Source organism: Triturus cristatus, chromosome 7 (genome assembly GCF_964204655.1).
Source record: "Triturus cristatus chromosome 7, aTriCri1.1, whole genome shotgun sequence".
Lineage (NCBI taxonomy): Eukaryota > Metazoa > Chordata > Amphibia > Caudata > Salamandridae > Triturus > Triturus cristatus.
The window spans coordinates 222,478,131-222,500,872 of record NC_140590.1 but is presented as its reverse complement, the minus strand read 5'-3'; the positions used below and the strand labels follow the sequence as shown (position 1 = coordinate 222,500,872).

Sequence of the window (22,742 nt, the reverse complement as noted above, 5' to 3'; positions counted from 1 at the left end):
GTTCATTACACTTCCTGTTCTAACTATTGAAAGACCCCACCCATTTCAATCATTCTTCTTTGACCTTCTTTGGAGGAGCATCTCTTTGCAGAGAAGAAGCTTTTTTGACTAGGTTTTAACTTAGCTCAATCTTTTTTCTAACCAAACAATGGCTTCAGGGCAGCAGGCATCTGCTGGATCTCCTCATTCATCTGAGGATGAATTTTTGGAAGAGCCACCACGCACACCACGTTTTTCATCTGTGGTGTGGAAATTTTCACATATCCAGAGGGGCAAACAAAGACCAATTCCACCTTGGTGACCTGCAAGATCTCCCAGAGAGTGCTGTCTCGTGGGGATCCAAACAAGAAATATTCATGCGGAACAGCGAGCATGATGAAGCATCAGAGGACCCTTCATCCAGTAAATCTTGCTCGGGAGGAATGCCGAAGGATGGGAGTCGTCCAATTTTTGAAAGTGCTCTGCATAAAATGCAATGCTACTTTATGCTACGGGGAGCAGTCTATTGATCTGATCTGCCACAAGCAAGAAAGTCACCATTGCTAGTTTTTTTTTTCTTTTTCCCTGAAGTTCATTGTTTTGTTCCTCCAGTTCTATTTTTTCCTTTTTTTTAAACTAACTTTCTTGGTTTAAAAAAAGAGCTATATACTTGTTTGTTGGTGTGTGAAAGTTTAGATGAATGTATGTGTAGAACATAATTGACTGAATGAATGCATTAATAGCTTATGGTGAATGTAATAATGCAGAACTATGAGGAAGTGCTGCAGCATCACACAGTAACCTCTTTAACTGCAGTGTGCTGTAGTACTTCCAAAGCACAGGGATGCAACATATATATATATTCAATATATATATGTTGCACATCTATGCTTCTCTCTGCACGGCTGCTTAAATTGCAGCCATGTGGTGACACAGGCACCCTTGTACCTTAGTGGAAGGATATCTGTGTCATGTGCTGTTTGTTTTTGTGCAGAAAGACACACCTTCCTGCACAAAAACAATCAATAAACACACTTTTCTCCTTCAATGTATGCTGAAAATTTTAGCATGCATTGAAGATTTAAAAATGAGGAGAAAAGAAAACAATTCTCCTTGTTGTGCTTTTGTACACCAATTAGAGAATGGTGCAGCATTCACACACATATCGAGATTAATGATTTCTGATAAATCTGGAGATGTGTCTTGTTCTATGAGTATTCAGTGCAATCATGCACAACAACACTTATAGAACAATCTTTCAATGCAAAGTGGTGTGTATGATGAGGTTGTATTTACATAGTGTAGAAAAAGTACACAGAGCACCTTTTCCTCTCTTTCTAAATATGAAAGAGTGTCTTGCGCAATAACTATGTTACAAAAAGTGACATATTTCTGTTTTAAAATTGCTTTCGAATGGTAGAAGGTAAGAACTGAGCTTTGTCTGCAAAGATGCTCAAACAAGAATGATTGAAATGATTGTGGTCCTTCGATAGGTACAATGGGAAATATTATGAACCACTCAAATCTGTTTTTTTGCAGGTCGCATAATATCCGGTAACAGAGAGATTTCAAAACTACATCGGTATAAACAGAGTGTTTTTAAAAAGTTGTTCAATCTTTGTAGGTTCTTGCAGATCTGCCCATTCTGCATATTTATACTTAGTTAAACTTACCTTCACAGTAATAGAAATTAAAAATGGTATACATGTTTTTCAGATTTCTTTTGCAATAAAAAATGATGTAAACTGCTTATTTTAGAATTAGGATCTGTAAAGAAAAGAAAAAATAGTTATAACATGTAATAATAAATTTTTTACAACAAAGCGTAATTTCAACAAAGTAATTTGTTTGCCTTTTTTGCTGTTCTCAGAATATATTGAATTTCACTTGAAATAGTGATTTCAATTGTACTCATCTCTTAACAGCGGGCAAAAAAACAAACAATCAAAAAGATTGTGTAAAAAAAACCAACATGCTATTCTCAGTAAAATACCACAAGATACAAATCACACATATATGAAATGCTTATGATAACAAAATGTCATAAGTTTAACTTATAAAAACTGTAAATGTTGTCGCTTAAAAATATTCACCGAGTCAATGAGCACAAAAAAGTCCATAATTCAAACATATACCTTTCCTTGAGGCCAAATGGTATTTTTGCACTCCTTTTTATGTAAATTGTCCAATGGTAGTCCTATTAAATTATAATAATAAATTTCTCAGAGAGTGAATTATCTTCCTAAAACTTTGACTTTAAAAATATTAGGTAGGAATTTGGAAATTCCCTAGGCAAACGTTGTTTGAAAACCAACTGGGAATCATTACAATGTGTCCAGCCTTTGTCACATTTTAGATAGGCAGTGTAATGTCCAGATGTGGTGGAAGGACCATCATGGAAAATTATTGCAATTGCTACAAAAGTCCTTCCTGATATTGATACTTGTGTTGCAACAAACTACTTTATTAAAGTATCCAATATTCTTCCATCAGCTGTACAACGTTGCATCATTAAAATTATGTATTGCCCATATTTTGTTAAAAATAATGTGGATAACATTTCTGATTTGCATTGGCTACACTCCATGTTTTGATTTGCACCTTTAACTAATTTATTGAAAGACACTGATTTACAGTCTGGTAATGTTAAATACATAAATCTTTCAGTGTCTACATTAGTGGAACATGTATACATGCAATTTTCACAATGATGTTCCCATTTGTAAGAAAGGCCAAAAATATTTTCTATTTCTACACCTTCATTTTCTAAAACGGTAAGCATATACATTAAAAATTCCTGAGCATCTTGTTGGATATTTTGTGTAAATTGTGTACAACCAGAACACACATCCAAAAGATTACAAACATCTGAAACAGATTGTATTTTACTTGTATCTGTTGTCAATTTTTCAAAAACAGAATGCAACAGAGAACAAAATCTTTCTTGCCAATTCTGCATAATTTGTTCTTGCAAACCTTCAAGATAAAAAACAACATTGACCACTACATTAGCATAGCAGTTGATACCTGAACTATTTTCAAACTGATAACCAACAACCTCTTCAACAGTGTCCAATTTCTTTTTTACTTGCAATCACAACATTATCTTGTTCTATTCCCTTCTAGACACCTTCAGAACAGATATTCTCAAACCTTCTTTTTCGACCAATCACACGCTTTTCAAATACAGGATATTGACCTAAATTTGGAGCATACACCCTTCTTAACCTATTATACTCTTTTACACAGTTTGCATCTGCAGTAACCTTTGTCTCATCAAAATCAATCAAAAAAAAAACAGATAATGTTCTGACTCGCAACAAAGCAACATATGCCATACCCTCTTTAAATACAGTAGATCCAATGTTCACCAATGCACTGTCTACACTTAATCCTTGAGATTTATGAATAGACACTGCATATGCCAGAGAAAATGGAAATTGTTTCCTACGGACATATAAATCTTTAACAAGCAAAAAACGAACTGAACAACGACCAATTTCTTTAACATCTTCAATCTGATCAAATTTCATTTCTAAAAATTCAATTCCTTCTTTTTTCTGATAATTAACAAAATCTACCACTTTACCCATTGTGCCATTAACTAACCCTTTTTCTACATCCAAATTACGCCTTAATATTACCCGACAGTTTACACACGCATACAGTGTCTTTTCTAAACCAGCTGTTTTAGATATTTTTTTTTCTAAAGAATCCAGTTTTGTTTTCAACTTTCCCGTCAAAATAATAGTGATTCCTTCATGCTCTATTTTATCGATGGCTTCCATTTTTATAATATCTTTATTTTCCAGTTTCAATAGTTCTTCGTTGAATGCAGTGTTGGCATTAAACAGATCACTGATTTATTTTCAGCAATTTTCATGTACACTTTTGCAGGAACTACATTTTCATTTGGAAAGACATTGCAAAGTAATCGACTTTCCAACGCTTGATTGCCATGTTTTGTAAGAATTCCAATTCTTATATCTTGAAGAATACTTCCATATTCAGCATCATTTGCCTGTCGCATATTTGTTGTCAGTTCTTTGTATTCAAAATTAGTCCAAATGTTCACATTACCAACAATACCAAGAGACTTTCTGGTATCTTCATGTGCAAGTGTTTTAAATACCGGTTGTCCTTTTACCGGAGTCAGTTGCAATAGGTCTCCAAAAACTATGAAGTGTTTTCCTCCAAAAAACACGTCATACTCTGTTTTAAGAATTTACTGCATTCTTAAATGCGCAAAGGCAAGCATCAAGTTTGAGACAATGCTCAACCTCATCAATAATGAGAAGTTTCATTTTCTTCAAGACTCTTGAAACTTCACAACAAGCTTCTCCAGATAGCTTGTGGTATTCCAATTTGTTCTCATGCTCTACTGGTAGCATTAGTAAACAATGTAAAGTAATTCCTTTATGTTATGTGCTGCCAACCCAGTTGGAGCAGTGACAACACAAGACAAATGCGACTCAGTTTGTTGTCTGCAGATAACTTGTAATTACTTTAATTTGGAAACTGTTTCCTGTTCCAGCTTGACCACTCACATACATTCGGATAGGTTGAAATGATGTACATGAGCACCCTTTCTTTTCATGAAGTAATCCATGGTCAATCTGCTCTTTCACTTGTTGATATATTTGTTTCTGTTCAACATTCAATTGTTCTTCCAAGTTTCCTAACTGCATTACATCTTCTTGAGCTTGATACATTGCTGTTTCCACCTCATTCATGGCAATCACTGCTTCATTTTCAACAATTGGTTGTCCTAGTGGATCTTGACTCAGTGCAGCAGAACTTTGACTGTCTTGAGAACTGTCTCTTGCAATCTCAGCTGCAATTGTAGCTTCTTGATCAATGTCATCATTCAACATTTTCACATAATTTGCAAAAGCACTGCATTGTATGCTATCTTTACAAGCATTAAATGAATCTTCATAGCTCTGAAAATCTCCAAGTAATTACAGTTCTGAACGCCATGGTGTGAACATTTGCAAAAGGGCTAAATAGTAAAATTCCCTTTTATCAGCAGTGTCGCAACTCAGTTTCCTGTGATTAATTAAATTTCCTTTCCTTTGTTTCACCAGACATCCTTCAGAACCAATTACTGCATATTTTCCATCATTGATGTTCTCTGTAGTATTCCGTTTAAAATTGTGGTTTTGCAGCACTTCATAGAGACACATGTTCTCAAGATGATGACTTCTGTTTGGGTAATATGGTTCCAACATATTCGTTTTCAAAATATCTGTACTTTCTGGTTCTTTTTCTGCTAAATATTCAATTTCTTGAACAGATTTTAGTACCTGATTTCGCATTCCTGCAAGACCTAGACTCACCCAAATGATTCTTCTACTTTTGGAATATAGACTTGCGGATGATAACCGATCTGAACATTCATATGCTCCAATTTCACGATGAGATAACATCTTCAAACTGAAACTGTATAATTTTTTACTTAGAGTCTTCTCGTGAGAAATCTCTTCCCACATTTCTCTCAATTCCGTCTTTTCTGATTTAGTAATGTAGAACGTTACATATCGTTCAACAGCAATGGAATTGTCTGCCACATACGAAATATCCATGTTAGCATTCCACATGGATAAAATAACTGGATTGTAGTCATTTATGTATTTTGACTCTTCAATTCTTTTTAGGTTGTAGGTATTTTTTGGAGACTTTCTTGTGATGGTGTGTCGCAAAGCTGACATAAAACTGTTCACTCTTCCTTTGGATAATACAGGACGTGGAAATCCAAAACGACATTTGGTATAGAACTTATACTTTCGTCAACAGTATTTTCCACATCGATGGCTTTGGAATCGTAAGACTTGTTGTTTTAATTTTTATGTTCTCTGCAATTGGGTACAGCACATGTGGCATAATCTTCAATGAAAGACAAAACAGTTTCATCTGAATCTGTTCCAAATTTGGGGGCGTCCTTGATCCATAACAATATATGTATATGAGGAGCACCTCTTGCTTGATACTCCTTTCTCCAAAAGAAATCCCCAACTTCTCCAAGAGGAGGATTCTTTTTATTGCAGATGAAAGACATCATAGCTTCAAATCTATGATTGAAATATCTGCATACATTAACAGGATCCAATGAGCACAATTCTCCAGGTGTCTTGTATTCAATATTTTTTATGTTGGAATTTGCCTCTCGAAGAAATTCAAGTAAATCATCCCAAGCATACTCAGCACAGCTTAGTGTAACAAACCATGTAGGAGTTCCCAAGTTACGTAGCATACATTTCAGTTCTCCATGACGACGGTACCAATATTCATTAGTCCCACGCTGACTTGCCATCAGATTAATCAACTGAGATTCTAAATGATCATCTCTCTGATGCACGTTATCCATAAAATCCTTTGCAGTTACATTTTGAAGATGCATTCCAGTTTTTAAAATGCGATTTACTGCATATGAAAGTCCAGACAAGTCACTTTCAAACAGAAGATGAAACATATAAGGGATACATTGTCTAAATCTTGGATCTTCTGCATATAATCTTGTTGTCCAATATTCAGATGCAGGAATCTGCACAGGACGATCATCATATCATCCACCTTTTCCTGTTGGAAACAACTGCGGGAAACAACAAGCTTCCAAACTCTCTTCCCATACACTCATGGGACTTCCTGTTGCTTTTTTCATTTGGAACAACTCAATCGTATTCCCCATCACCTCTTTGGAATTTTTCTTCACATCTGGACATGTCCACTTTTTCAATTTGTCCACTTAATGTTTCAGTATCTTCTGCTAAATCTATTTCTTCTTCTCCTACAAACACATTTCTATAGTACTCATTATTTTTTAACAGATACAAAGATGTCTTTTGCACTTTTCTAACAACCACTAACTCTTGCCAGATTTTCTTATTCTTAGTAGGAACACCATTAACTAGAATGACTAGTGGCTCATTTTCTGCATGGTCTACACCAATAGTTTCAATATTTTTCCTTAAATCTAACGGTAAATACACAACTCTTCCTTTCAATCCTCTTTGCAACTCTGATGGAGGTAATTTACCTGTTTTAGGCTCCATACGAACAATAGCCTGAAACGGGTGAACACATTGAATGAGAATAGACTCATACGTATTTAAATCTATCAGCTCTGGAGGAATAGCAACCAACTCTAGATTATTATGAACAGCTCTAGCAGGCATTTTATTCTCATCTAATTTGTTATAACAATATTTGCAAATACTCTGCTCAGATCCCAAATCAAAACAATCCTCTTCTAACAAATAAGTTGCAAATTCCGTCCACTTATCATTATCTTCTATTTCACTTTTTAAATACAGATTGACACCCCTAGTCTGATTTTTATAGTGAGCTCGCAGACAACAAATACAAGAAACATTGGTCTTTCACCTGAAATTACCTTAAACTTTGTGATTTCTTCCTCAAAAATTTTTGTAATTACGGGTTCTACATTGTCTTCAACATTTTGTTCTACTAATGTGTCAGTTTCTGCACTCTCTTGCTGAGGACCAAAGTAACAAAACTAAATATCATCACAAACCTTCTTCACATCTGATACTGAGCCACGCAAAAGAGCACTGTTCAACTCATTTAACTTCAGTGCTGGACTTTTCGCATAATACAATCTTCTCACTAACTTCCACATTTGAGTATGATGTACTGCCAGCATCCTGAAATGGTGAAAAACACTTTCACAAACTTTCCTAGAAAGACACGCCAGAGAATGGCCTTGCAAACCAGTATTTTTTCTCACTCTGCAAGGGTCTTGTCCTTGCAACACCATAATCTTTTGTTTAACACTTTTTTTACTATATGCTCGTAAAAAACTACATAATTTATCAATAGATTCCTGTCGTACACTACAAATACTGCTGCAATCCCAAGTATACACAGGGTGTTTAGGACGTCTCCCTAGAACTTCATCAGCTATCACTTCTTCTGCATTTCTTTCAACCATTTTCTCTTTCTCAATTTGACAACCATCTCTAACTTCATAACCTCTACCACTGGTGTCAACTGCAAACAGTAATTTTGTGCTCTGTAAATAATTCTCTTCATTAAAGAAAGGCTCTGAACTGGAACTGTGTTTCCATTCTCCCAAAAAAACATCACAAAATTCCTTTCTATTAATTACTCTTTTCCTCCTACTTTTGGCCTTCAAGAAATGGATTGGTTTATCTAGTGATCGAATTTTGTTTAATACTAAAATGAATAGTTCCCTATTTACTTCAAAAGCCTTTTCAACAATGTTTTCAATATGCTTCTTCTCTTTATAAAATAGAGCTCTCTTTTTACATTTCTTCACATCTTTCAGCAAATTATGTACTACTCCCTTGTAAAATATTTTTTTGCGTAATTCCTTATACTGATTTTGCCTTCTTTTAGCATACTTTGTCTCCTTCGACTGAACATTTGTTTTTTTTGCTTTTCCTCTTATTTTAAATTTTTTTTCTAGTTGAAACATTCTCAGTGGTTTGAGCATTCTGTACATTCTGTTTGCTCCTACAAACATATTTAATAAATTGCTTTGTGATCTTACCAGAAGATTTTTTCTTTTTAGCCACATTATCTTGTACATTCAATATTTGTAATTGATGTTTCTTCAAGTAATTCTCCTGTCTCTGATCTTTTCTTTTTCTTTTTTTTTCTGGCATGATTTCTCTATTTTAACGTTGAAAAACAGTATCTGTAAAAAGAATCCCAAATAAAAGTATATTAATAACTTTCAAATTTATACTATTCTATTACTGTAGAAACACATTTTATATAAAAACTGAGTAAGAAACTATAGCCCTGAAGCACAAGTGTGACGATGGTTAAAACACTACATGCATATTGCATATTACTTTGGAGCAGTTCATGCCCTAAAGCCTACCTCACTAAAAGACTACATGCTAACTGACTGAATGATTACAGTACTATAAGGAGACACACTGGGTGAGTGACAGGGTGTTTGCTAGAAGTGTATGAATACTGACATGGATATTGATGGTGTGAAAGACAAGTGTGTAGGTGATTAGAGGCCTGCATTCATAGTGCACACGTGTTTGAATCCATCCATATGTTAAGGCCTGTCTCAGTCCCTTAGTACTTGGATACTGACTGAATGTTTTGAGTATTGCAAGGAGAGTGCCAGGATGAATTTATAAGTATTTGTATTTAGGTGCAGTAAATACATTAGTACATGGTGCTGAATAAGTCACTGGAGAAGTATAAGGGGAGTGACAGAGTGTTTGCTGGAACTGTATGAATACTGTCTGGGATATTGAAGGTGTGAAAGACAAGTATGTAGGTGGCTAGAGACCTACATCCATAATGGATAGACGTTTGAAACAGTCCATAGAGTATCACTTGGATCACTGAAAAACTACCTGAGTACTGACTGAATCATTAGAGTACTACAAAAAGAGTGACTCTATGAATCTTTTTAAGATTCTGGATTCTAGTGCAGTGAATAGGTTAGTACTTACTGCCAAATGAGTCAGTGGAGGTGTGCAATTAAAGTGACAGAGTATTTATTGGAGTTTATAGATACTGACAGAGAAATTGAAGGTCTGAAAGACAATTGTGTTGGTAGTTAGAGGCCTCCATGCATACTGCAAACACGTTTGAATCAATCCATGTGCTAAGGCCTGCCTCACTCCATTAGTACATAGGTACTGACTGAATGATTAGATTATTGCAAGAAGCGTACCTGGATGAATTTGCAAGTGTTTCAGTTTTGGCGCAGTGAATGCATTACTACATGGTGCTGAATAAGTCACTGGAACACTGCAAGGGGAGTGACAGGATGTTTGCTGAAAGTACATGGATACTGACTGGGGAATTGAAGCTGTTAAAGACAAGTGCATAGTGTGTTAGAAGACTGCATGCATACTGCATAGACATGTGTAGCCCTCTATGTGGTAATGCATGGTTCACTACATGAGTACCTGGAAACTGACTGAATCATTAGACTACTGCTAGGAGAGTGCCTGGGTAAAACGTTTAAGTTTTTCACTTTTGGCGCAGTAAAAAGATTAGTACTGGATCAGTCACTGGTTGAATGACAGGATGTTTATTGAAGTATATAGATACTGACTAGTTAATTAAAGAAGTGAAAGACAAGTGTGTAGGTGACTAGAGGCCTGTAGGCATACTGGATAGGGGTTTGAAGCAGTCCATGTTGTAAGGCCTGGCTCGCTGCATGAGTACTTGGATACTGACTGAATTATGAGAGTATTGCAAAGAGAGTTCCTGAGGGAATTTATAAGTGTTTGTGTTTGGCAAAGTGAATGTTTTAGTATATGCTGCTGAATGGGTCACTAGAGGAGTACATGGGGAGTGACAGGGTGTTTGATTGAAGTGTATAGATACTGACTGTGGAATTAAAGGTGTGAAAGAGAACTGTGTAGATGGTTAGAGAACTGCATGCATAATGGATAAGCATTTGAATCAATGCATGTGCTAAGGCCTACCTCACTCTTTTACAACTTGAATATTACCTGAATGTTTACAGTATTGCAAGGACAGTTCCTGGGTGAAAACATAAGCAATGACTGCCTTCTAATTCTACCAAAACTTGAGAACAGGAAAGTTTTTAAACAGTTATGCGTATTCAAACATATGAAGTACCCAAATGCTTCTCTCATAGTGGTTCCCAAATGCACACAGACTCACAGTGTGATTCTAGACGAGCAACATTATCCCTAGGAGTATACCAAAACTCAATCACTACTGTGCAAGGGGTAAGGGGACTGCACACAATCTACATATTTCAATACTTTACTTTACTGTCAATGCCTGACTCATTTTATCAATGCATAAGCAATGACTGGCTTCTAATGCTACTAAAACTTGACAACATGACAGGTTTTAAAACTGTTGTCTGTCAGCAAATACACGATGTTACCAAATCCTTCTCTCACAATCCTTACCCAAATGCACACAGACTCACAGTGTGATTTTAGGCAAGCAACACTTTCCTAGGAATTTACCAAAACTCATTCACTAGTCTAGAAGGGGTAAGAGTACTGCACACAATCTACATATTTAAGTACTGCACTTTAGTGTCAAAGCCTGACTTATTTTATCAATGCATGAGCAATGACTGGCTTCTAATGCTACTAAAACTGGACAACATGACAGGTTTAAAAACAATTGTCTGTCAGCAAATACATAATTTTACCAAATGCTTCTCTCACAGTGGTTCCCAAATGCACACAGACTCACAGTGTGATTCTAGACAAGCAACATTATCCCTAGGAGTATACCAAAACTCAATCACTACTGTGCAAGGGGTAAAGGGACTGCACACAATCTACATATTTCAATACTGCACTTTACTGTCAATGCCTGACTCATTTTATCAATGCATAAGCAATGACTGGCTTCTAATGCTACTAAAACTTGACAACATGACAGGTTTTAAAACAGTTATCTCTCAGCAAATACACGATGTTACCAAATGCTTCTCTCACAGTGGTTCCCAAATGCACACAGACTCCCAGTGTGATTCTAGACAAGCAACACTATCTCTAGGAGTTTACCAAAACTCATTCACTACTGTGGAAGGGGTAAGGGGACTGCACACAATCTACATATTTAAGTACTGCACTTTAGTGTCAATGCCTAACTCATTTTATCAATGCATAAGCAAAGACTGGCTTCTAATTCTACTAAAACTTGACAACATGACAGGTTTTAAAACTGTTGTCTGTCAGCAAATACACGATGTTACCAAATCCTTCTCTCACAATCCTTACCCAAATGCACACAGACTCACAGTGTGATTTTAGGCAAGCAACACTATCCTAGGAGTTTGCCAAAACTCATTCACTAGTCTGGAAAGGATAAGGGGACTGCACACCATCTACATATTTTAATACTGCACTTTAGTGCCAAAGCCTGACTCATTTTATCAATGCACAAGCAAAGACTGGCTTCTAATGCTACTAAAACTTGACAACATGACACGTTTTAAAACAAGTATCTGTCAGCAAATACATAATTTTACCAAATGCTTCTCTCACAATGCTTACCCAAATACACACAGACTCACAGTATGATTGTAGACAGACAACGATCCCTTGTACAAAACACATTTACTAGTCTACAAGATCTAAGGTGACTGCACACATTGCAGAAAATCTACTACTACAGATTAATACCAAAATGTTTCTCTCAAAATGATTCCTAAATGCACACAGACTCACTGTGTGATACTAGACAAACAACACTATCCCTTGCACTATACCAAAACACATTTCTTAATCTACGAATACTACATTTTAGTGTAGAAACATGACTCATTTTGCAAATTTATAAACAATGACTGATTTCTAATTGTACCAAAATATAAAAACAGCAAAGTTATCTTTCTGCAAATACATGAAAAACACAAATGCTTATCACAGAATGATTTATACATGCACACACACTGTCAATAAGATTGTAGACAAAAAAAAGTACTCCCTGCACTTTACCAGGAAAAATACATTAGTCTGATTAAAATCAAAATACAGCACATACATCCCCTCACAATTAAATAACTCACCTTTCAAGTTGTTTTGTAGATTAAGAAATATATCAGTCACACACCAGATTTTCTTATACAGAATCTCTGCACTGTGCACCTGTTAGCAAAACCAAAGAATGGCAAAGTTTCCCTCTCATTTTCCACACATATACACGTAAACATCAAATCACATTCCTTCCCACATAAATTCAAAACCAAACACACATTTCTATTGGTTAAACATTTCAACCCTTTCCAAATGACATAAATTTGAACCCTACCCCCAATCTGCCTTCTGCCTGTTACCATAGAAACAGGTCATGGAACACTGAACTGAGCACACAGGTCACAAGTTCAGCACACAATGTTGCTAATCAAAACAGCAAGTGTGCTTGACTCTTCAACATATCAGCTTATCTTTGTTCTTTGTATAAGCTTTATTCGAGACAATTCTCATAAAAGCACATAAAATCAACACAGTTATACAATAATACATTATTACGGATTAAAAATTCATTAAACATAGAGTACAGCTCATACAACATTTGCATATAAAAACCATATTTACAAATAGTATTACATTAATCATTGTTGAGAGGAATACCTTGTTACCTGCTTCCCCCCAGGGACCGTCTTCTAATTGCCCATGCCCAACCCAGGTATTTAGCTACCCCTATGACTATCGAATCCTGAGTTGTTGTACGTAGGATTGTTAGAGCCACTGTGCTGTCTCTTGTCCCCAGGTTTTTGCATACCGGCGAGAGCCATTTTCTCCTCGGATTCACATAAGCGTGGCATACGAAAAGAAAATGGCCTATGCTCTCCTCGGCATTTTCGCATGCTGGACATAAGTTATTGGTGGGTCTGTGCCAGCCAGATGTCAGTTTCTTGAGGGGGATAGATCCTGATCTTAGCTGAAATACAAGTTTCCTGTCCATTGGTACCGTGATGTTGTCCCAGTAATTTTCCAGGGCAGGAAAATTTTTTATCTCCAGGAAGCGACCAGTCATAGAGTCGGCCCTGGTGTCATTCAGCATCTTACCGCCAACCCAATCCCAGTATTGTTCTTTAAGGGCTTCTTTGCTAGGGAAGATCTCTCCCTCAGGGTTATTCCAAAGATTTGAAAACCCTAAGTTTACTAACATGGACTTCAGATGTTTTAGCCATTTTATCTTATGGAAGGTATCTTCCTTGATAATCCATTGAAAACCCTCCGCATATTGTCTTATTTCTGGAGTCGTCCAGAGACGTCTCCAGTAAAGGACTGGGCGCAATCGGGCTCTATCTACAATGGTGCGTCTACCTAACTCCAAAAACAGTGGGGTTAAGGGGGTACTCTGTGGGAGTCTTGTAATCCCTCGCATAAACTTGTTCTCTGAAGTCTGAAGAGCCGCTAAACCATCCCAGGCCCATAGCTCCGCGCCATATAATGTGGCACCCAAAACCTTCGCGTCGTACACTATTAATGCGGGTTTTATGGGTTTTGTTTTGGATTTGCGGTGTTCCCCCCTTAAAGCACCAGAAAGCTGCTGGTGCTTTAAGACCACTTTATCTACATGATGCGTCCAGCCAATGCCCTCTGCGATCTGTACACCCAGGTACGTAAATTCTTTGACAATGTCTAACCTACTGCTGTTTAAGGTTACCTTGGGGTAGTTCCTGCGTCCGGGGGAAAAAGCCATTAGTTTTGTTTTTCCCACATTTACCTCTAGCCCATGCTCAGTGCAAAAAGCATCAAAAATGTTTAATGCACGTTGCAGCCCCATGGGGGTCTTAGACAAGATAAGAGTGTCGTCAGCGAACATCAGGATCGGAACCCTGGTGTCCGCTAACGATGGGGCATCAACACTAGCCTTCAGCATCCTCTCAACGATTCCGTTAATAAATAACGAGAAAAGTAAAGGGGCCATGGAACAGCCCTGTCGAACACCCCTTTCCACTGGGAAATCCTCTGTTGTCTCTCCACTTCCACCCCACTGGACTCTAGCGAAGTTGGATTCGTGCAGTCGCATAATTAATGTTAGCAGATCAGCAGGGATCCCCAACTTTTGCAAAACCAACCATAACTTAAACCGGGGGACTAGGTCGAACGCCGTCCGCAGGTCGACGAACGCGACGTACAGGCAGCCCCTTCCCAGTACAACGGTCTTCCACCTTAATATGGTAAAGCGGAAGACCTGATCGATGGTACTGGTTGCTCGCCTGAATCCCGCTTGGTAAGGAGAAAGGGCGTTGTTGTCTTCAACCCAGTCCATAAGCTGGTTTGTTACCATTCTCCCAACTACTTTCTGTATGGTGGCTATTAAGCTTATGGGCCTATAGTTTGCAGGCAGTGAACGATCTCCCTTCTTGTGGATGGGGATAATGGTTGCGCCTTTCCAGAGGTCTGGGACCACTTCCCCCTTGGCTAGGGCATTCGCTACAAGGAGGGTATATCTCGCCCATCTGGTCATATCGTGTTTAAAAATATCAGGTGGAATGCCATCTGGACCTGGCGCCCTCCCACATTTCGCGGAACCAATGGCAATTTCCACTTCTCTAAGGGAGAACAAATCGTCGGTTGCATAAACCGGTGTTATACTATCAGCTGCCACAGGATGGTTAACTTCCGCGTACTGAGGTCTGAAGTAATCAACCCAAGCTTCCTCTGCTACATTGTTGTCTGGCTTCGCAGGACCGGCTCCACTACCCCACTTGATGATTTTCCAGAATGCCCTGGAGTCTTTACTATCAGAGGCCTCTTTTAGTTCGGCCCAGTGGCCTTCATCCCAATTCTTTTTTGCACGATAGATGGCCATCTTGTACAGTTCCCTATTCTTTGTCACAGCGGCGCGGTCCCTATTCCTTATGGCTTGTCCCAGGGCTAATCGTGCTGATCTACAATGTCTATCAAACCACCTTCCCACTTCTTTAGATTTCTTCCCTTTCCTTTTTTTAATGAAGAAGCATGGTCTCAGGAGGGAGAATAACTTATTGTGGATTTCGGTGATTCCACTATCCCCTGGAACCACTGGAACCGCTGTTTCCATCGCGGAAATTGCACAATCAACAGCATTATTGATGTAAGTCATAGTGGCCTCGTTTGCCAGTACCTTGGGCCATTTTAACCTGCGTTCATCATTACTCATAACAGGGGTTTCATCGTATATCACTAGAGGGTTACCCGCACCAGTATTCCACCACCTATGAGTCACACAGAGGGGGTTGTGGTCACTTTCAACCCGGGGCCTAACTGTCATGTCAACAACCCCTTTCCACAGTTGGAGACTGCACAAAATGTAATCGATTCGGCTCCTGTTGATGCCATTGTCAAAAGTGTAGCTGCCCTCCTTGTCCCCAGGTGTCCTCCCGTTCAGTGCTCTTAAGCCATGTTCCATACAAATTCCATTCAGTGATAAGATCTCTTTTGTCCATCTCCTTACAGGTTTTAGGCATAGAGGTGGTACTCCCCAGAGATTGTCCTCTTCGCTCTCCAAGAGGTCATTTGTACAGTCCAGAGGTTCAAAAGTCCTGTTGAGGTCCCCTACAATTATCGTTACACTTTCCTGGGACTTGGTCTCAATGGCAGTAGACAACAGCTCAATGGTAGGTAAATTGGTTACGTTGCTACCTCTCACGTAGACATTGTACAAATCTATTAGTTGACCCTTTACTACGGAGATTCTTATCATATATAATGTTCCTTTCACTCAGTTTTTGTCAACCAATAAGAATCATGCGTTTAAAAAACAGAAACATGCACCCTACCTTTCAGTGTAGAAGGTTGTCAAACAACCAATGATTTCTTGTCTGTTTTCAAATCTGCATCTTAGCCACCATTTTAGAAAAATCTTACTTTTCAAACTGCCATTTCATTTACAGAGACCATCTGAGTGCATCCAGACCTCCCTTCAAGATGCTTAGAGTGTGGATTGTGGGACACAGCTATATTTTCTGGAGCCAAAGGTATGCAGAAAACAAAGGCATTCACAAAGACCTAGGTTTGCCAAATGTAGACATTAAATGGATTGGACAGAGAGGGTTAAAGTGGCACCAATTGATGCCATTAGTAAAATCCGTTATGCATATCCAACACCCTGACCTCATAATAGTGCACTGTGGTGGCAATGACCTGGGCACTTTCACTGGGGTAGGTCTAGAAATGCTTATGAAGGACACCTTTGCAGAATTGATTTAACTTTTTCCCAAAACTGCCTTTGTGTATTCTAACATATGCCAAAGGCAGAAATGGAACTGGTCCAATCATTTTTGTCCACAAATTGAGAAAGCTAGGAAACATGTGAATAAATCTGTTTCTGCTTTTCTCCGAGATTATAGAATGGGGTCCATTTACAATAACAATCTGCGCTTTCATATGCAAGAGATGTATAGGAGAGATGGAGTACTCTTTACTGATGAAGGAAACAGAGTCTTCCTCAACAACTTTAGACTCTGTATAGGTACTTACTTATAAGTACCAAAAACTCTCAATGAACACAATGGCTCTTTGTAGAGCCACTCAAGAACAAAACACTTAAGCTTGATGTTTATCTCCCAAAAATTTCAGTTTTTTTCTTAGATCCGCGGACCCAACGCGTTAGGAACCGCGCACCTAATGCGAGAGGAACCGTGCACCCAAAGCGTTAGGATGCGCGACTCCTAATTTTACCGTAAAAAAAAAAATAGCCCCATCACTAATTTTTATTATCCCCGAGGACCCCATCCCCCGGAACTTATCAAAAAACGTTGGAGACCGTGGGGGGAGCCCCAACGCCCCCACGGTCCCAGCCGGCCCCCCACGTCCTTCGGGAGCCGGCATTGCTTTTCCACATGGGGAGCTGCTGACATGCAGCTATCCGTGTGGAAAAGCAATATCGTTTGGATTTTGAAAGAGAGAGCAGGTTTCCCTGCTCTCTCTTTCAAAATCCTAACGAAGTTTGATATGGGAGGGCGGGAGACTCCCGCCCTCTCATAGCAAACAACAGTGTCCTGGGGGTGGGCACCCCAGGACACTGTAGGAGCCGGCCCTGGGGGGTGGCGGTCCCCAGGGCCCTCGAAGGCTCCAGGAGGGGGGCCACGCAGCCCCCCTCCCTCGATAAATTTCCAAACATTTTATCCCCGGGATTTGGCCCACCCGGGGGCTAATTATTAACGAAACGCAGAAGCCCGTGCTTTGGGTTTTTTTTTTTCTGGACGGATCCGCGCACCCTACGTGCATATCGCCAATTTATTTTTTTTATAAAAAGGGGGCCCCAGGGGGTCCTTCTGAGACCCCCTAAGCAACACTAGCGGGTCAGAGTATTTCTACCCTGCCCCCTTTATATGTTTAAACACTTAGGGCCTCATGTAGATAGCTAAATACCGATCGGTAACGGCCGAAATTCTGTAAATATCCCGTTACCGACCGGTATTTAGCTATCTGAGATGTAGGAGGCATATGTCAGGATTCGGTATGTACCGAATCGGTACAAATACCGATTCGGTAAATACCGAATCCTGAATCCATATGTAGGGAGCACTCTAAGGAGTGATGTGTAGGAATAAGAATTCGGTATTTACCACCAAATATAGGTTGGTGGAAAATAGCGAATACATAGCAAAACGTGATATCAAGCAGATGTACAAGTGCCATGTGGCAGACATACATGCTCTCAGGGCATGTATGTGCGCCACATGTGCACACATGCAAGAATCAGGGGTGCAACAGGGTGTCAATGTGACACCCTGCCACCCTTGTATATGCTCCCCCATTACTGAATCGGTATTTACCGATTCGGGAATGAGGCATACCTTCCCATTGATTCAATCAATGGGAAGGTATTCCTCATTACCGAATCGGTAAATACCGATTCTAAATTACCGATTTTTTCCGAATCGGTAAATTTTACCGAATTATTACCTACATCGCATTTACCGATTCATAAATACCGAATCGGTAAAATTCGGTATTTATGAGTCGGTAAATGTGATGCCACCTACATATGGCCCTTAATCACCTAACTTCTTCAGCCTCGCTTCTACCGAGGCACAAAATGGCTGCCAACAGTTCCTGGTTTCGAATGTAGACAGACACTTGACAGCCAATTAGCATTCAGCGCGTGATCGGGAGGGTGCGTGCTCGGTTCGGGGAGGGTGCACGGGGAGGGTGCACAGATCCTCCGAGGCCATAGATATATCTATCTTTTTTAGTCTAATTTTCTCAGGAACTACTGAACAGATTTACACCATTTATGCAAAAGGCACGAGTTTGAACTGAGGACTACCTCTTTGCCAAATTTGGTGTAATTCCGTTCAGCAGTTCGGGCTGTAGCTGCGTCAACAGGTCCTATGGGAAATTCGATGGGGAAAACGCATTTTGGGGCCCCCCCTTTTTTCTCAGCCCCCACTTGACGAATCACCACGAAACTTTCAGGATAGGAGCGGACTGGAGATGGCCAAAAGTTTGGAAACTTTCGCAAAGATTCGTCAACCGGCGCCAGACTTATTGGGAATAGAATGTTGCAATGTCATTGGGATCGCCCAGCAGGACATCCGCCGAGCGGAGAGAGAGTGCGAGGCAGCGCACCCCCCCAGGTAAGACTTGGACTCCGGTCAGGAGCCACAAGTGTGTGTGGCCTGGGGATGCGTGCAGGAGGAGTACAGGAGTGCTCCGATCTCTCTCTCGCTGCACCGCGTTAGAGGCGCTGAGTCCCCGAGTGGCCCGTACCTGCCCAGCAGTACTGGAGCCGACCGTTTAAGCTTACAACCGTTGTCTCTGCTGTTGGGGCCTAGTGGTGCCCGAGTTGACCGCGCAGATTACTTACCGCATTATTTTTGTATTACGAACTGCCTGATTCTTGCATTAAGGACTGTCTTATTACTACATTACGAACTGCATTTTGAACTGCATAGCATTGCATTAAGACTGCATTAGAGATCGTAAATTTCTCATTAACACAGCTAGAACCTACAAGTGATTGCTGGCCTAATAACCGGCAAAGCAAAATATTACGAATACGCATATGCTGGATTTCTATTGTTTGGTCTCATCATATTCCTTTTTATAAGGATACCGCTATTTCTATTAAAGCGGTGTGTTGTCCATTTGAGATGTTATCACTGTGTTACTGGGAGTGTGGTTGCAAATAATTTACACTTTGCCTTGGAGATAAGCCTGGCTGCTCGTGCCAAGCTACCAGGGGTTGAGCAGGGGTTATCTGAGAGTGTGTCCCTCCTTACCCTGACTAGAAGCAAGGGTCCCTATTTGGACTAAGGTACCTACCTCAGCCAACTAGAGACCCCCAGTTCTAAGAAATGTTAACAATGGAAAAAGCTTCCAGCTTTTCTGTTATGTCCCACCCAGACTGCACACATTTCTTTAAAGCGCAGCTTTTTCCTGTGTTTGTGACTCTAACAGGCACGCTACCTATACAGAGGTATATTTGGAACATCCTCTGATGCTCTAAATTTCCAGCAACATATTCAAGTCAAGAAGGTTCCCAGAAAGACACACAATGGGAGGAAAAAACACTTAAGTTAGACCGCATTTAGTCCTTTTTTTGAAGCAGGCTGTAAATTATTACCAGATAAAATGTTCAACTTAAAGATGGACTTTTAACCTCAAATTTAAACAGCCTCATAAAGAAATGTCCTTCTTTACACGATAATTATGATTCACAGTTTGATGAATGATTAGGGCCTAAATCTAAATTAGGGTTTTGACTCCTTTCAAACAGCAAACGTGTCCCCATCAATCAACCAGGGCCCGTAGGGTAGTTGGGCTTTCAGTACTGTCCCTATAAGAGGGCTGGCACAGGGTATGTTGGCCACTCCCCCAATTCATCTACTGTTGTCCAGCATCACTTACCTCCCCCATATCACTGCTCTGTCAAGGTGTGGAATGGAGGCTGTCAGGCCAGTCCCAGTGACTCTCGTGTAGGACCAGCCAATCTTCTCAAGGCAGCACCTATGTGCACAGCAGGAATCAATTTCTTGTTATAGCAAGATGGCACATTAGATTGATACAAACTTCCTTAAGTTGCAGGAGACTGTACTGTGCACCCATTATTTCAGAAATGCAATTTTATCTACTATGCAGAGGTAGGTTGTAGGACATTAGCACGTGAAGGCATATGTTCCTAATTTGTGGTTCACATGAACAGCATTATCTTGGATCTCACATGGATCTAAAGCTTAGAATTCTCTATGTTAACATGGAGCATACCATCTAACGATTTCTGCGGTTGTGTGTTCCCTGGCCTGACAGAGAACTGGTGAAAAGACAACTGCTGGGCCATATCTTGGGAGCAGACATCGTTCACACTTCCTCTTGTACATCTGGATCACAATGAAATTTTTTTCTAAAAAAAGTAGGTAACAAAATCACACTTCCCTGCTGGATTAGAATTCAGAGTAACCAGCTGAGCATTGGTTTAGAAATAGCGATGGGAATATGTTCCATTTGCTGTAGAGGAAGTAAGGTGAGTTATGAGGTCGTAGACATCCAATTCTTCCGGTGCATTAGTGTTGGAAGCACTGTCCACACATTTAGATATGCAAATGAGCATCGTGTAGTTTCCAACAATCTTATTGTGGATTTAAGACTTATAAAAAGCAAAAGGTTCATTTATGTCCTTAAACAATATATAAATGCCACTTTTGGGCATTTTTGTCTACAGCAGATGTAACTTCGCTTATATGGATATGTCTGTAATAGCTGTCTGTCTGTCAGCTTACTGTCATCGCCAGTTCTAAACTTGGTATGGTTAGGCATCCTTACATCCACTGACTATGGACCTTTACTTTAAAATACTTAAGTTATATTAGAACATTGGAATGTGGAGCAATCAATTGAATACAATGTAGTGCTTCGGGCTTCTATGGCCTTGTAGAAGCCCACAGAGCAACATTCTAATTTTGTTTTTGTTCACAGCTGTTGCTGTGATAAAAGGCCTCTCAGAGCCCGAGGGGATTTAAACCCCCTCGGGTTCTGAGAAGCCTTTCTTTTTAGTAATTAGAACATTCTGCCCTCTAGGGGCGGAATGTTCTAATAGCCTTAGAGGCCGACCCAGCGGTCTTTACCGGCCATTAAAGGTCCGCTCCCCTGTTAAAGGCCCTCGCCAAACACTGGAGCAGGCCTTTAATGGCCAATAGAGCCTGCTAGGTCGGGCTCTAAGGCTATATTCTCTAACAGCTTATTAATATAAACATCTTTTTGTCAAGTCCTGGATAAAGTCTCTTTGTGACTAGTAATGCTAAGACTGTTATTCCATCATCTCCTTGCCAGATAGAACAATTGACTCCAGAATTGATGCCGAAAGAAAAGGACCGAGAAGAGGAATGGAGGTCATGATGGGACCAGCAATCTTCTTATTCCTAGTGTGGGGTAGGCTTATGCTAATGTCTATTGATGTACTTCGATTTTGATTATATCAGTTACCTATCATTCCAAATGTATTTTGCCTCAAACTTTCTAAAGTTCTCTGTATAATGCATGTCTGAGGAAATGTAATATATTATATAGTGAAATGGTAAAGACTTTAATAGTAGAGGTTGTATATTGTTGATGTAACTATTTTTTGACCATATTACCATAAACGTGTGAATTGTGGATATTTGAACCTTTGATGGAATTTGAATCTTTAGGCCACAAGCAGATGATCTCAGCTCACTCATTTACCAGCTGACCATTATTTCTTGCTCTGCGGCCAATATCATGAACACTGCTATATTTAAACCCAAAAGTAGGTTAATATTAAATATGTCAATGCACCTACTTGTTCTAGCTTTTTATGAGGGTGGTGTCAAACTGGCTTGCATTAATACCACAGTCCTTGGCACAGCACTATGTTAGATATAAAACTTCGTGGGGCGAAATATTTATTCTGCAACAGAGGCTTCAGCTGTGTGCTCTTAATGGGTCCCATTTGTAAGAAATTGGGCTGTTAGCTGACACAGCTGGAAGCCCAACTCAGGCAACAACCACAATCCTTGTCAGGGGGAGCCACAAAATTGACTAAACTAACCTTGGCTTAACCCTCTGATAGCATGGAAAAGAGCAGTCTGACCTAACTTAATGGCATTAGGTAAAGTATTTATTGTGAATACGAATAGTAATAAAGTGAAAACTCAATGCCAGAAAAATCCCCAACCAATTATAGAAAAGTACATTTTAGTAAATAAAACAATACCACAATGACAACAATTCAATCAGTAGAACCAGAGTGTAGTGAAGTATAATGCAGTAAATGCCAGGAGACAGGAATATTTCAAGATGTGTATTTATTAGCCACAGCTGCTGCAGTCCCAGAGTAAC

The 22,742-nt window shown here is 39.5% G+C and overlaps 1 protein-coding gene across 1 annotated transcript in view; it reads left to right on the top strand.

Annotated features, from left to right (window-relative positions):
* LOC146809265 (uncharacterized) overlaps window positions 1-22,742 on the top strand; it is a 286,852-nt gene that overhangs the window by 121,391 nt on the left and 142,719 nt on the right. Inside the window, exon 2 of the mRNA XM_085616084.1 lies at window positions 21,714-21,812. Coding sequence (XP_085472210.1) covers window positions 21,767-21,812 — 46 coding nt within the window. The 5' untranslated portion in view covers window positions 21,714-21,766. The remainder of the gene's footprint in view (window positions 1-21,713; window positions 21,813-22,742) is intronic.